General features: G+C 45.6%; 1 protein-coding gene across 2 annotated transcripts in view; it reads left to right on the forward strand.

Annotated features, from left to right (window-relative positions):
• Positions 1–13,949, forward strand: part of PPP2R3A (protein phosphatase 2 regulatory subunit B''alpha) — a 39,293-nt gene that overhangs the window by 21,136 nt on the left and 4,208 nt on the right. For both annotated transcript variants that reach the window (XM_058843583.1, XM_058843584.1), the window contains exons 5-12: positions 161–235; positions 5,203–5,289; positions 7,507–7,663; positions 9,074–9,122; positions 9,602–9,691; positions 10,658–10,833; positions 11,306–11,424; positions 12,194–12,300. In XM_058843583.1, the coding sequence (XP_058699566.1) occupies positions 161–235; positions 5,203–5,289; positions 7,507–7,663; positions 9,074–9,122; positions 9,602–9,691; positions 10,658–10,833; positions 11,306–11,424; positions 12,194–12,300 (860 nt within the window). The remainder of the gene's footprint in view (positions 1–160; positions 236–5,202; positions 5,290–7,506; positions 7,664–9,073; positions 9,123–9,601; positions 9,692–10,657; positions 10,834–11,305; positions 11,425–12,193; positions 12,301–13,949) is intronic.

Genomic DNA, 13,949 nt, shown 5'->3' on the forward strand with positions numbered 1-13,949 from the left:
ATAGAAGGTTCACTTGATAGATAAAAAGATTGCAGTTTTATTGTTAATGCTGCAAATAGTTGCAAGAGTAACCAAAAATAATTGGTTTGTAAACCCAGTAAGTTCTAAACATTAAAAGGAGAAGAAAATCTATTTCATTTCATTTTCTCTTACCTTGCAGGATGTGGTGGAAACACATCCTGGCCTCACGTTCCTGAAGGATGCTCCGGAGTTCCATTCCCGGTATATTACAACGGTAGGCTGCCTGTTTGATCCCCTGTGATGCCTCTGCCTCCCTTTGGGATCTGTCACTGTTCCTACCAGAAAATCCTTCAGTTAATTAAAAATATAAGTGTTTTTGATATTACTGATCATGAGGTATTTTAACAACTGCTTCCAAAAGAAAAGTAATCTGCTTGTGTGTGCAAGGGGTTATTCCAAAGGTTAATAGTGGTTGTTTCTGGTCTTAAGCAAACCAATGAAAATCTTTTTTGGCCTGATGAATGGAAAATAAGTTCTTTGGTCTTTGGGAGCTGCTAAGTCACCCTGAATTGTGTTGGGCTGCCGAGACATGGAAGGCTGCCTGTTTGAAGGTTTTTGTCATTGAGGCTTTGCTCAGTACAAAGTGCTCTTTGCCTCCAGGGGTCTGCTGTCTGACCTTTCTTTTGCCAGGACGCCTCTCCAGGCTCTCTCTCCCCAAGCTTTTGTAACTGTGCTTGTGGCTGGGGTTTGTTTCAGTAGCTTTGTTCCAGCTCAGCAGTCAGTACTTAGGCTGGTATTTTACCTAAGTGCGTTTGCAGGTTTTTAAAGCCTTGAGCTTGACTCATGTTGGTCCGTGAATCTGGATAAAAGGTATAAATGTTGGGAAGTTTTATCTCTGCAGCAGTAACAAATTCAAATAATGACAGACCTGGTGGGAGCTGCATCCCAATAGGGCTCAGGGCTTAAAGTTTCTCCTGTTTGCTTGCCAGGGCCTGCCTGGGGCTGCACCACACATGGCAGCTGGGAGGCTCCTGGCACAAACATGCTTGTTCCTTTCCTGTAAGGAGCAGATGGCACAAAGACACTTCTTCAGGGCAAACCCTGAACTAATGAAAATATATAATGAGAATCCGTTCTAAATGTATTAGATGTATTTGAACATGATAGTGAACAGCAGTGTATAATCAATGTTTAGTCCCTGTGGAGCAAGGCAACATAAGCATTAAGCCACAACAGGTATAGGAATGGCCAGGTAATTATGGAGGCACATGAATAGGTGAGTGTGGAAAAGTCCCTGTGGCATGTGCACCCTGGTATTTGGTGTTTCAAGTGCACTGAAGGGTGAGATGGAAAGGTTTAAGGTCACACTAGGGTTGGTTTCTGACTACAGTATCCACAGGTCAATGCCATGTGTGGTTGCCTTGGCTGCTGACAAAGGCAATCCTCTGCATCTGCTTTTATGGGTTCTTCTTAAGCCACACACTGTTCCTGTATTTTTCAGGCAAAAAACAAATGTCTTTGTAGAGTAATTCCTCACATGATCACCCTTGCTGCCCTCTGGACTCACCAGGGGCACTGCATGGTGTGGCTGAGGCCAACTGTGTGAAGCTCAACTTCCACTTCCAGATAACTGAAGTGCAGGCTGCTACTAAAGGGCAGCATCTTTTCCTTCCTCTCTCCTTTTGCACTACTTCCCTGGTGCCTTGTCTTGGTGCTCTGTCACCAAAGCAGTCACAGAACCAGACTTTCATAAGTACATGAAGTTCCTCAGAGCTTCTTGATCCTGCTTGTATGTCTGCTGTGCTTTCCTGCTGCAGTCGGAGCCTTTGGGCATCCTTTACTGGCAGTGCTGGGACAGAGGTGGATTCCGAGGCTTGCTCCAAAGGCAGCAGGGGAATGCTGGTGCCTGTAGCTGAGGAAAGAGCTGTGGAGCAGCACACCTGACAAAGGTGAGCTGCCTTTCAGCTCTCAGGACAGCTCTGGGGGTCTGTGCTGACAGCAGAATCCCCCTGCGCTGGAGCAGGGCCAGCCCCTGGGGAGGCAGGAGGCTGCTGGGCAGGCTCTACCCATCTGGAGGGACAGCACTCAGTCCTCTGCAGCAGTGACTCTGCTCTCTGATAGCAGGAGTTCCTATTGCTCACCTCTCCTTTCACAGACAGCACATCCCTCTTTAATGTTACAAAATCCAGTATTTTCACCAGGAGGCAATGAAGGAAACAGCTTTATCCTTGGATTTTGAGACCACTTGGATCATTTTCATTGTTTCAAGGTAGAGTGCCTTATACCTCCTTACAGAGACAGATTGCTATATTTGCTGCCTCACAAGAATTACAGTTCACGTTTGTGTTGCAGACAAGGGCCATAAAGACACATGGCTTTGTGTTCATTGCTGGGTACAGCATCACTTGGCTGAAATCTCCTGGAGAATGACCTCACAGTCTAGGATGGGTAAGATGTGAATGCACATTTCAGTTCTTATTGCCACCTCAGAACCTCTTAAAGGGGCTTTTTGGACACAACAAGCTGGAATTTTATCTGTATCATATCTGTTTTATTGGTCACTGTATTACTAAACCAGTTGTGTTTGTTTCAACAGAGACAAAAGCTGGTGAAGATGATGCAGAACAGCACAGAATGTCCTGTGGCATTTGTTGTAAAGCTTTAGTGTGACTTCTACCCGAGTTTTCAAACCAGGCTCAGAGTTAGCAGTGCATGCTGCTTTTGGAAAGCTGTGAGCTAAAAACAATTCAAGGATTAAAGCTTGTGGAAAAGTACTTCAGTTTATACAGTAGCACCAATGCAAATGTGTAAGGGGACAATGGCCACAGGGATTAATAAAGGTTCCTGTTTTGTCCAGAAATGGTATTGCCTTTGTTCTTCTGTGGGAAGATTGGGGAAAGGTCTGGAACACATCCATGAATGGTTTGGGCCTGGAAGTCAATTACATGAGAAAATGGGCAACAAGAAAGAGTCTCCTCTTTCCAAAGGCTAATTAAGAATTTGATTCCATGATCCTTGTGCCCTCTTCCAACTCAAGATAGAGTCTGAATCTATGGCTGTGTACTGAACTCAGACAAATGAAGCCAGCTATGGCCTAAGTGACAAGTGTGACTTGCATGCTGCACATCATCTCAGGCTGGGTAATGATGTTCTAGGATGTTTCCCAAATGTTTTTTTTGACAGCTTGGTGTTTACAACCTGGAAAAGAAAAAGAGAAGTACTGAGATTTAATAGTGAGATATATACTATATACTGGCCCAGGGAAAAACATAGGCCATTATTTGAATAATAAAGCCTTCACTGAGTGACTGGACATGGTAAGAGACATGAAAAGAGATCCCATTTTACCTCTGAGTGGCTTATTTTTACAAATAAGTGAGGAGATGGAACATCTTTATCAATGTGGTCTGGTAGACAAACAGTTTGTGTCACAAATGGGAATAGTTGTCTTTTACTACCCTGCAGGCAGAGGTAAAGAAGAATTACTGGTATGGGGTCCTGTTTCTGATTCTTGGGATTGCTATTTTTGAGTCCTTGGAATGGTGTGACCACCCTGTATTTTTGAGAGGTGCTACAAAGTTGTCAGGTGTGATAATGGGTGATGTGTGAGGTGAGACCACTCCAGTTTCTGAGCTCCTGTGCAAGCTGACAAAGCCAAACAAAGTCCAGAAATAGAGATCAGAATGTCAGTGGCTGCCAGAGGCATGAAAGAAGAAACAAACATTGTGCTTAAGACCAGAAAGGATCATTGTGATTACCTAGTCTGACCTCTTGTGCTACACGGGCCACAGAACATTGCTCAGTGGTTGCTACAGTTAGGATAGATCTGGTTTTTTTGTCTGTTTTTAATTAAAATGACACCCAGTTTTAAAAGGGTATCCACCTTTTAGGCTTGGAGTGCTGAAGGGCTTGCAGTGTCACCAAAAGGTGTCATGTTCAGCTAAGATGAATCTATCAATTCTCTCTCTTCAGGGTACATTTGAATCCTCACATCATTCTTGTTGCTCTCAGAGTTGTGTGCGCGGTCATCAATTACTGTCTCACTGTGTATCCCAAAGCACACTGTTGGGAGCAATCTCATACTTGGTTCTGGATCTGTTCTGGACTAAGAACCAGCACTTGTTTGACTGAGTCCAAAGATGGCTCTTCAGTAGTGGTTGCCCACTTGAAACTAGTTCTGGCTAAAAGAGAAATCCATCCCATTGTATCTGCTAACTGGATTAATCCCTATAATGTTCACATTGTTGTGTAAAGTTAATTTTTGTGTTGGAATAGTGTGCACTAAAGTTTACCAAAATTCTGGGGTAATGTGCAAACATGTCAGAGACATCAAAGGTTTGTAGTAGATTTGGTCCACAAGGTTTCAATGTTGATAGTCAAATTAATTCTATTCCTCCTTTCTCATACCAGTGCTATTTATATGTTGTTGTTTGCCCTGTTAGGTTTATTGCATGTGCTTGTTCACACATTTGTTTTCCCCACTCTGTGATGAAACTTGACAACTGACAAGGAGCAGATTGGGAAGGGCTGTTTGGTTTTTGAGGAGCTGGGGAGTGAGCTCAGTCTCACACTGGGAGCTGTTTGCTTTTGGCTTCTGAGGGTTCTGTGCCTCTCCCCCATGATTTTTGCTCGCTTTCACCAGAGGCAGATCTGGAAAGGAGGCAAATGAGGTTAACACCTGCCCCAAATAATTGCAAACAGAACCTCTCCTGCTTACTTTCAGCAAAGGCACTGGGAACATTGTTACAGGCAATAGAGGCATTGTTATAGTTACAGTGGGTCAGACATTAACTGTGCCTTTCATTTACATGTCTTGCTTCCTCTGCAGGAACCAGAAGAGTTGGAAGTTTCTTCTTTTTTTTTTCTTTTTTTTTTTTCCCTATAACCCTATTTTATTGGGGATCCATGCAAACTATGTCCCCTTAAATGTGAAAAACTCAAAGTGATTCAGCAGCACTTTGAACATGTTCCCTGACATAAATAATACATCTGCATGCCCAAAGAGCCGAATTTAGAGCAGTGAAAATGTTTTCAGACTAGAAAGGGATAATACTGTTTAAGAAGCAAATGTTGCTTTCAGACTGTGTAGTCAGTTAAAGATAGTAGTATTACAGAAAAATCATGAAACATTTTCAAAAGAGGCCTCCTTAAGATGAGTGAATAAACCAAGGTACTGCATTAAAATTCCCAATCTGCTGTGTTTCAGGAGTTGATTTCAAGAGCACTGTTCATATGTTGCAGGTTATACAGAGGATATTCTACACAGTCAATCGATCCTGGTCGGGGAAGATCACTCTAACAGAGCTGAGGAAAAGCAACTTCCTGCAAGTACGTGGGTTTCTGTGGGAACAGGATCTAGAGTGCAGCATTCCTTGTTCCTGTGGCTGCATGGTGAGGGAGCTGTACCTGGGCTGCAGTGGGATGAGCCAGGTGCTCACTGCCAGGAGGCTGCTGGGGCTACTGGAGGAGCTGTGTCTGAGTTGAGATGAGAAGAGCAGGGACAGAAGTGGCCCCATGGCACTGAGAGAAGGTCAGGGCGTGAGGGTGCTCCAGCTCTGAGGCCACAAGGAGCAGCAGCCTGACTCCTGGTCCTGACAGCAGGAAGGGAAGCAGGACACAGCATTGCTCCCATGTGAAGTGGCTCACAAGCAGCCAAGAAGAGCTGCAGGAGTGCCAGGTGTAGGAGAGCCAATTTCCTGTCTCCTAGGCAGCCCTCAGCCCACTGACAGCTGGTCAGGAACATCTCTGCAATTGCAGGACGAGGCACCTCAGGAGCTGATCTCCACAGGATAATGAATAGAGCTTAGTTCTTGTTCCAGTGCCTGCAGTGTGTCCTTATGTCATGATCTGGATCTCTGTCCTCTTGTGTATTTTGCCCAAAAGAGCATCAGGTTAAAACTGTCCCAGCCTGCTCCTGTCCAGCCCAGTCTAAAAAGCCAGAAAGTCTTGAGGCTGAAAGGTGAAGGACTGGCTAAAACAGTGGCATTTCCCTCCTGTGTCCTGTTTGCCCTTCCAGATGTAGTATACTGTCTTCCTCAAACCCCTCAAGTATGAATTTGCTTTCTTTCTCCTTTGAGATGTCATCTCCCCTACTTGACCCCATCAGCTACTGGAAAAATTAGTGCTCCTTTGAATTGGCTCATGCCAGTCCAAGCCCTGGGATCCCTGTTCCTTCCCAAACAAATAAATCTCCCCAGATCATTCAGCATCTTTATTCACTCATTTTCTCCCCTTAAACACTCTATTTTTCTCCTTCCATATCTACTTTGCCTTTCATCTCCTGCAGCAGGGAGGTTCAGCTCCTTGCTGCATGTGTAAATCACATCTTTGGTTGTGAGCTACAAAATTAAAAAATAGTTATGGCAAAAGCTCCCCAAGTGATTGTCATCTGTAAATAGAGAGGCACGCACAGTCTGGAGAGGCCAGTGAGTGATGGATCAAAGGTGTTGAGACTTGGGTGTCAGCAAGTCAGAATACTGCAGGTCTGGCAGTGCCATCCTGTTATCCCTGCCAGAAATTTCACTGAACCTGGTGGATAGCAGGCTGTGAGAGTTTTGTTTGGATTCAGTTGGATTCCTTGTATGTGGAGGTGGCTGGAAGTTGATATTGAAATACCAGTGCCAACACATAACACAGCATCTGTTTTTATGGTTTATGGGCAGCAGGGCCACTGTGCCTGCCTGCTTGGGGACACCATTCCCTGGGATAACTCAGGCTGTGTTTTGCCTGCTCCCTTGGGAGAGGCTGTGAGAGCAGGGGAGGCCAAGCCTGCAGCTCACTGGAGCCATGATTTATTAGACAAGAAGGCTTCTGGTGTCCTGTGGCCTCAGCACCAAGAAGAAAAGTAGGGAGGTGACAGTGGGAAACATGCAATGCCCTGTTGTTGCTGGGAAGGGGACAGGGAGGTGTAAAGTGAAACATGAATCCATGAAAACATGGATATTGGCACTAAATGTTACCTAGTAAGACATGTCAACAGGTGTTAGGGTTGGACATCTGTCTGAGCCTCCCAGTTAAACCAGAATGATTCCTGCAACAGCACAGGGGAGTCGGTGTGATTAGTTTGGGGTCCATCCCACCTGTCCCAGTGCAGGTGTGAGTCTTGTTCAAGACTTTATTTTGCCCTTCAGGAGGCAGACAGGGATGTATAATGTGTAAAGACATATCTCAGTTCCTGTGGAAATCTGTGGACTTGCTGCTGGAAGTGGCTCTCAGAGTCTCTGGTGCAGGTCAGGATTGTTTCCCGGACCATGGATCCCAGCTGACACAGCACTCTGTGTTCCTGTTTCTCTGCCTCACTTCACTAGAGCTGAAAATGAGCAAAACTGGTTGACAGGAGTAGCAGAGATGTTGTGCTAAGCGGGATGGCCAACCCAGGTGCTCTGTAAATACCTGCTGAGGAATACAGCAACCACATCTTTTGGGGAAAGGCTGCACTTTGGGTTAGTTCTCAGGGCTGTGTTCACCCAGCTTCCTGAGAAACTGGAGCTCTTCAGCTGCCTCTTCATCCAGGTTTAATTTCCCACTGTATTTGTACTCTTTCAGACTCTTGCTCTCTTGGAAGAAGAGGATGACATAAATCAGATCACAGACTACTTCTCCTATGAGCACTTTTATGTTATATACTGCAAATTCTGGGAGCTGGATACTGACCATGACCTTTACATCAGCCAGAAGGACCTGGCTAGGTACAGTGATCAAGGTATGCTGCCTGCAAATGTGCTGGAGTGAGGGCATTGCTGAAAACAGAATGTTCCTACTGAAGAATAAAGCCTGCTTTTGATTCGGTTGATTTGATACCTCAGAGAAAAAGTTTTAATGTAGCCACCCATCTCTTAAATAAACATTGATTTAGAGAAGTTGTACAAGCTTAGACACAGAGAGCTGCAGGACACACTATTTTCTGCATGAGTAGCTACAGATGGAGCTCCTGTTAATGTGTGGGTCCCTGCCAGGAGGACAGGCTAAAATAATGTCCTGAAACTTGTTTATTATTTACTGAGGGCTTTGCAGGAACTTAGAAGTAGGGACAAGAAGCATGATCCTGTGTGAACTTCAGAGATTGTTGAAGTGCAATCTGATTATGCATGAGAGGAATCCAGAGTCCAGTGAAGCCTGGGGGATTTCAGCTTGCAGATGGACTCTGGAGAGTATCTCTGCAGTTCAGCATGGAACTTCCTTTCCAGAAGCTGAGCAGATGCTATTTGTTTTCGAAGGTTCAAGGGCCATAGATAATTTAATGGAATAAAAATTAACTCTGTGGGGCTGAAGAAGTGCCTCCCTTGGGATGGGTGATATGGGAGATTGGTCCCTGCTGGGAAGCTGCAGTGTGGAATAGAATATTTGTTGTACAGGAGGCTTGAGATCTCTAGGGTGCTGGGGAGCCAAGGATTAAGGGGAGAAGCCATGGGTGCAGTGCCCTATGGTGTCAGCTATGCCAGGGCACCTGAGGGTAGAGCAGACTGGGTCTGCCTGGCTGCAGTGCCAGAACCGTGCCAGGACCACAGGAGTGATGGAGAATGTGTAGGAGGAGTCTAGGTGGGGCTTGGCTGCCAGGGATGGTGTGGTCACTGTGCAAATCCTGCCCAGAAGTGGTACCTGCTGCTTGGCTTGTGCTCTGCCATAACAATCTATCTCACATTTCTCCTGGCTGGCAGAGCTTCACCTTTATGCTGGTGTTTCATGGTCTTCCCTTCCCTGTAGCATGGTTTCCACAGCCTGTCCTTTCCTCAAAAGCATTTTGTAGGAATTTGATGTGTCATTTTTGCTTGATAATTGAACTTCTTTTGCAGTACACACTGGGATAGTCTCCTTCTTCTGTGTGACAGATCCTACTGCAGCAAAGTAGGAGCAACATGCCTATTTCCAAGGATGCAGATAACAATTGCCATCTTTGTGGGACAATGTGGTGTTTGGAAGGATACAAAGGCAGATGCACTGGGGGAATCATCTTGAGGTTTTAGAAAATGCTGCTAAACAGAGGGTGGTTACACAGGCAGTGTGGTTAGAGCCTTCTTTTAACAATGAGAAAGGGCTTTGTGTGGATTCAGCATGAACAACTGATTGTAGTTATTCCTGTGAGCTTCATTTTCTCTGTTTTCCTTGTTTCCAGCTTTGTCAAACAGAATCATTGAGCGGATATTCAGCGGTGCTGTGGTGAGGTGAGGAATAGCACGTGGCTTGGGGAAAGAAGGGAAGGGAGTTTCTGTCAGGCTGAGAAATACAAGTTATTCTCAGCAATGCCCCAGGTCAGGATGGTTTCCAACAGGGTGCTCCAGATGGAGCTGCCTGAACATGGAGTGATAATTCTAGGTATCTTAAGAAAACAAAATAAAAATCCCATAGGATGGGATAACTGGGCATAGCTGGAAGACATGGCACAGGGATAACTGGAGAGCACTGCTTTGAAGTCTCTGAAAAGGGATTGCTGTGGGAGAGGAGGTGGCAGATGAGCTTCAGCTCTGCAGTGATAAAAGGCAGCAAATGCTGTGCCTGGTGCTGCAGGGTGCAGGGAGTACAGGCTAAATAGGTGACAGTGCCCCATTTTCTCTCACTAATGATTTGAAAAATATCTTTGATGGCATCCTAAGTATTTAGGGGCCTGGTGATTTTAATTTTTTTTTTCTGCTCTGTCTTCTAGAGGCACTGAAGTTCAAAAGGAAGGACGCATGAGTTACGCAGATTTTGTGTGGCTCCTGATTTCGGAGGAAGACAAAAGGAGTGCTACAAGGTGAGACTGATTTCTGTGTCTCAGTAAAAACATTGAGATGAACAAATAAGATATGGAAACTTCTGTGACCTACCACTTTCTCCAAGAGAGACCAACTTGTGGTCTGGAGCTTGTTAGGAAGAAAAGATCTTACTGGTCATGGTTGATCAAATCATTTGCCTTTCTTGTGGAAAAATTGTGTAGAAGCAGAGTTTTCTTGTAATTTTTTATGTCTTGGTAGTCACCAGTGCCTTTGATCACCTCATGCCATAAGGCACTGGCTCTGAGCACACACTCCTGAGGTGCCAGCAGCAGCTGGGCACATCCCTTCACAAGTGGATTGGGTGTGTAAGGAGGGTTTGTGGGGCAACTTCACTGTGACACTTTGTAAAACCTGCCTGTGGCCTGGTTTGTACAGCCAGGGGGAGACTGCTGTGCAGGGGTGATCCAGATGTGCACGTGAGCACAAGGAATCTTGCGCATAACAAGAGAAGAAGAACGCAGAACTGCAGGCTTAGACCCTCCAGACAGGAGGAGGGATGCAGAATGCAGCTGCCTGAGAGCTCTTCCTTGTGTATAAGGGAGCAAATGAATGCATGACACAGCTGCCTTGTCCCTCACCAGGGTCCCTGCAGTGTCCTAGGCTGAGAGCTGGCTCTATTTGGCCAACTCTTGCTGCTGGGTCAGACAGGGACTCCCTGCCTTACGTGAGTTCCCCTTGGGCTGCAGCACAGTTGAACACTGGGTACAGGTGAGACAGGTGATGAGTGTGGCTGTGCTGCTTGCAGCCACCTGGGAGACTAACAGGAGATACTTGGAGTGTTGGCCTGTGCCCTGACCCTTCCCAACGCATCTTGTCATCCCTAGGTTTATGCCAGGGTGTGGCAGAAGAGCCTTGGGGGGTGGGTAGGGGGAATGTGCACTGCTGTAGTCTCTGCTGTGTGGATGTCCCAGGGCAGTGCTGCAGTGTCCCTGCTCTGTTCCCAGCATTGAGTACTGGTTCCGCTGCATGGACCTGGATGGGGACGGGGTGCTGTCCATGTACGAGCTGGAATACTTCTATGAGGAGCAGTGTGAGCGCATGGAGGTGATGGGCATAGAGCCACTGCCCTTCCAGGACCTGCTGTGCCAGATGCTGGACCTTGTTAAGCCAGAGAGGGAAGGTAAGTTCTGTTTAGGCAGAGCTTTCGCCCCCTTTCATTTGTGGGGGATTGAGAAGGTAAAGCCACTGCGAAACCCATCTACAGGTAGAGCCCTGGTGAGAGTCCCAGGGCGGAAATTACTGCACATTGGGCCGTGATGTGCATCAGGAAATCTGTAATCTAACACAAGAGAGCTCAGGAATTAAGTGCCTGGGACTGAATCAACAATTCTTGTGTGCTCCAGCTTTGGGATGTGCTGACAGTCTACACTATAAAATTGAACCATCCCCTTCATGCCTTCGTATTTCACATGAACGTCAGAGGCCTCCATATGTATGTGAGATTTAAGCTTAATAAACACACCCATTTATTGAGTAATGTTAAAATCCTTGACTGACTTGGGAAGGAATTTTGTGCTATTGAAGCCTACTGGTGTTACAACTAAAACTTCTGTAAGAACTCAGTAACACAACCATGTGGGGTTTTTCTGTAGGACGAGTAACCTTGCGAGACCTGAAGAGGTGCAGAATGGCTCATGTGTTCTTCAACACCTTCTTCAATTTAGAGAAATATCTGGACAATGAACAGAGGGATCCCTTTGCAGTGCAAAAGGTATAAATCACCTTTATTTCTAAATAAGGAAATCTCACATTCATCTTTGGAGTGCTCCTGGATGTGGGGAAAATCCAGCTGAATAAAAGAACACTTTTTTCACGAGTACAGCTTATTGATTGTCTCCCAGAAGCCTTTTATCTTCTCAAAGTACAGAAAAGTGCAGGGGATGCCAAAACCAGCTTACAGTTGTTCCCACATAATCTCCAATAGAAACCTTGTGGCTCCATGATTCAAGGCTTAAATACATCCCAAGACAGAGCCACCCTTTTTGTTTGCTTGTTTATTTGTTTAAACTGGATCATCATGAAAGCAGTCAAGTGGGACCAGGGAGATAATTTACTATCCCCATTCTGTAGTTAATGGCAGAGGGCCAGGTATTTATAGAGGTGTTATCCTGTAATCTTCTCTAAAACTTGCTCTAACATAGCAAACTGTAGAGTCCCTTAAAAGATCAGTTACAATTAACCTTTGATGGACAGATCTGAAACCACCAAGTTCTTCTGTCCTGTATGGAGTGCACAGACTGAGCTAGGGCACAGCAAGTGCGTGGTTGTTACATTTCTGAAGTGGAGCAGATGCAGTTTGTTGGCATCTCAGGTCACATGCTGAGCTTTACCGACCCTGAGAGGTATTTTTTCATAGTCCTTTCTGTGCAGATATTAAAACACTCCAAGATGATTGTGACTGTCTCAGTTAAGGCAATTTTTGCCTGGCTGTTTCCATCCATTCCTTACTACCCTAGAGGCTGACTGTGTGATCTCTTTAGGACATGGACAGCGACAGCCCCGAGCCCTCAGACTGGGACAGGTATGCGGCTGAGGAGTATGAGATCCTGGTGGCCGAGGAGTCTGGGAATGAGCAGCTCCAGGAGGGGTGAGCACGGGCCTGGCACTACCCTGGGCACTGCCCTGGGCACACACAGCTGCCTCCAGCTGGGCTCTGGGGGGAGCAGTGCTGCCACTGCCAGCAGAGGGAGTGGAGTAGTGGGATGAACAATTGGACTGGACTCTGGAGCACATGAGGCCCGGGACAGCTGCTCCCTACAGCAGGAGTGGAGGAGTGTTGGGAGGCAGCCACTTGGATCAGCTGCACACATCAGTAAGGGGGGAAAAATGGCAAAGCCTATTTCTTTTGGTCACTGTGCAAAAACAGAGATCAAATAACTTTTACTGGTCTTGGCCATGTATTGACCATGTCACACTGTCATAGATTAGAAGCTATAGCTCTGTTACATTTATTATACCTAGCAGAGATTTTCTTTAGTCCAACTTTGTCTATTAGTCTGTGTTTTTCATAAGTTATACTTCAATATTTTCATTCATTTACTAAGTTTGTTGAGACTTTTTTTAAACATTTGGTTTCTTCAATACCTACACTCAGTTTTCAGCCTTCAGTAAGATTCTGGACAGACACACCAGCTATCTTTAGCCAGTGAATTTAGGCAGAGCAGTTGTTCCAGAACTCCTCTGTGAGCTTTCTGCAGATAAACGAAGACTTGGTCTAATCTCCCTTTAGATTTGTGTCTGTGTTGGCATCTTGAGAATATTTTTTTCAGCCACTCAAAGAATGCTTAGCCTGTGTTAATCCTGCATGATTCAGGATTGCATCCAGTCTTAAGCAGTATTTATAGAGCCAGTAGAGTATTGAAAAGATTGCATCACTTTCAAAACTTCCCACACTGGAAATTGCTTGGGATAACAGTAGCACCTACTAATTAGGCACAGAGATTTGCAAAGCTATTGAGAGCTGCTCCCCTCTCTGCCTGTGCATTTGAACAGCAACAGGCTGTTCCCTCAGCCCCTCTGAGCTGCCTGGCCTTTCTGTGGTGGATGGAAGATGATGTAGGGCAGGATGGAAGATGAAATTGCTGCATTTCCTGCAGCTGTTTTGCAACACCTGTGTCCTCAGCACAGAAAAGAAACAGGAGGCTGCCACTAAAGCTTCATGCAGGATCATAAATTCCTAAAGTCACCAAAACCAGGGGAAGAGCGATGGGTGATGTCAGATTTTTGAAGCTGGTCTGAAGCAGCTCTGTGTCTTCCTGCAAAGAGCATGTCAGCAACCTGGCTGCCAGCCTTTAAGAGCCCCTGAAAACCTCTGTAGTCATGGCAGCAGGATTAGATCTCATTTGTGGAGCATAGCAACAGACCACGAAGAAAAAAAGAAAGGAAAAAGAAAAACAAAGAGCTGGATGCCCAGACAAATTTGCTAGAAAGACCCATTGAGTTTTTGCACATACATTATTTCTGCTGTGTTTTGAGGATGACAGAAACAGGGAGTGGAGACAGAACCAAGACAATTCCTTGGTGAGCTCTGGGAGAGACTGGAAGATTTTTGGCTAAGTTAGCTGGCAGAACATGGAATCTGATCTTTGTCTTATGAAGACATTTGAAAACAACCATCATTCAGCAATCACAGATGCATTAGTGTGTCCCACTTCTGTGATTAGCCCTGTCCCTGTTTATCTGGAGGGAAAGTTTCTAAAGCCAATCTAAAGCTGGCTGAGGCATGCCCAGGAGAGA

This window comes from Poecile atricapillus, chromosome 8 (assembly GCF_030490865.1).
Source record: "Poecile atricapillus isolate bPoeAtr1 chromosome 8, bPoeAtr1.hap1, whole genome shotgun sequence".
NCBI classification, from domain to species: Eukaryota; Metazoa; Chordata; class Aves; order Passeriformes; family Paridae; genus Poecile; species Poecile atricapillus.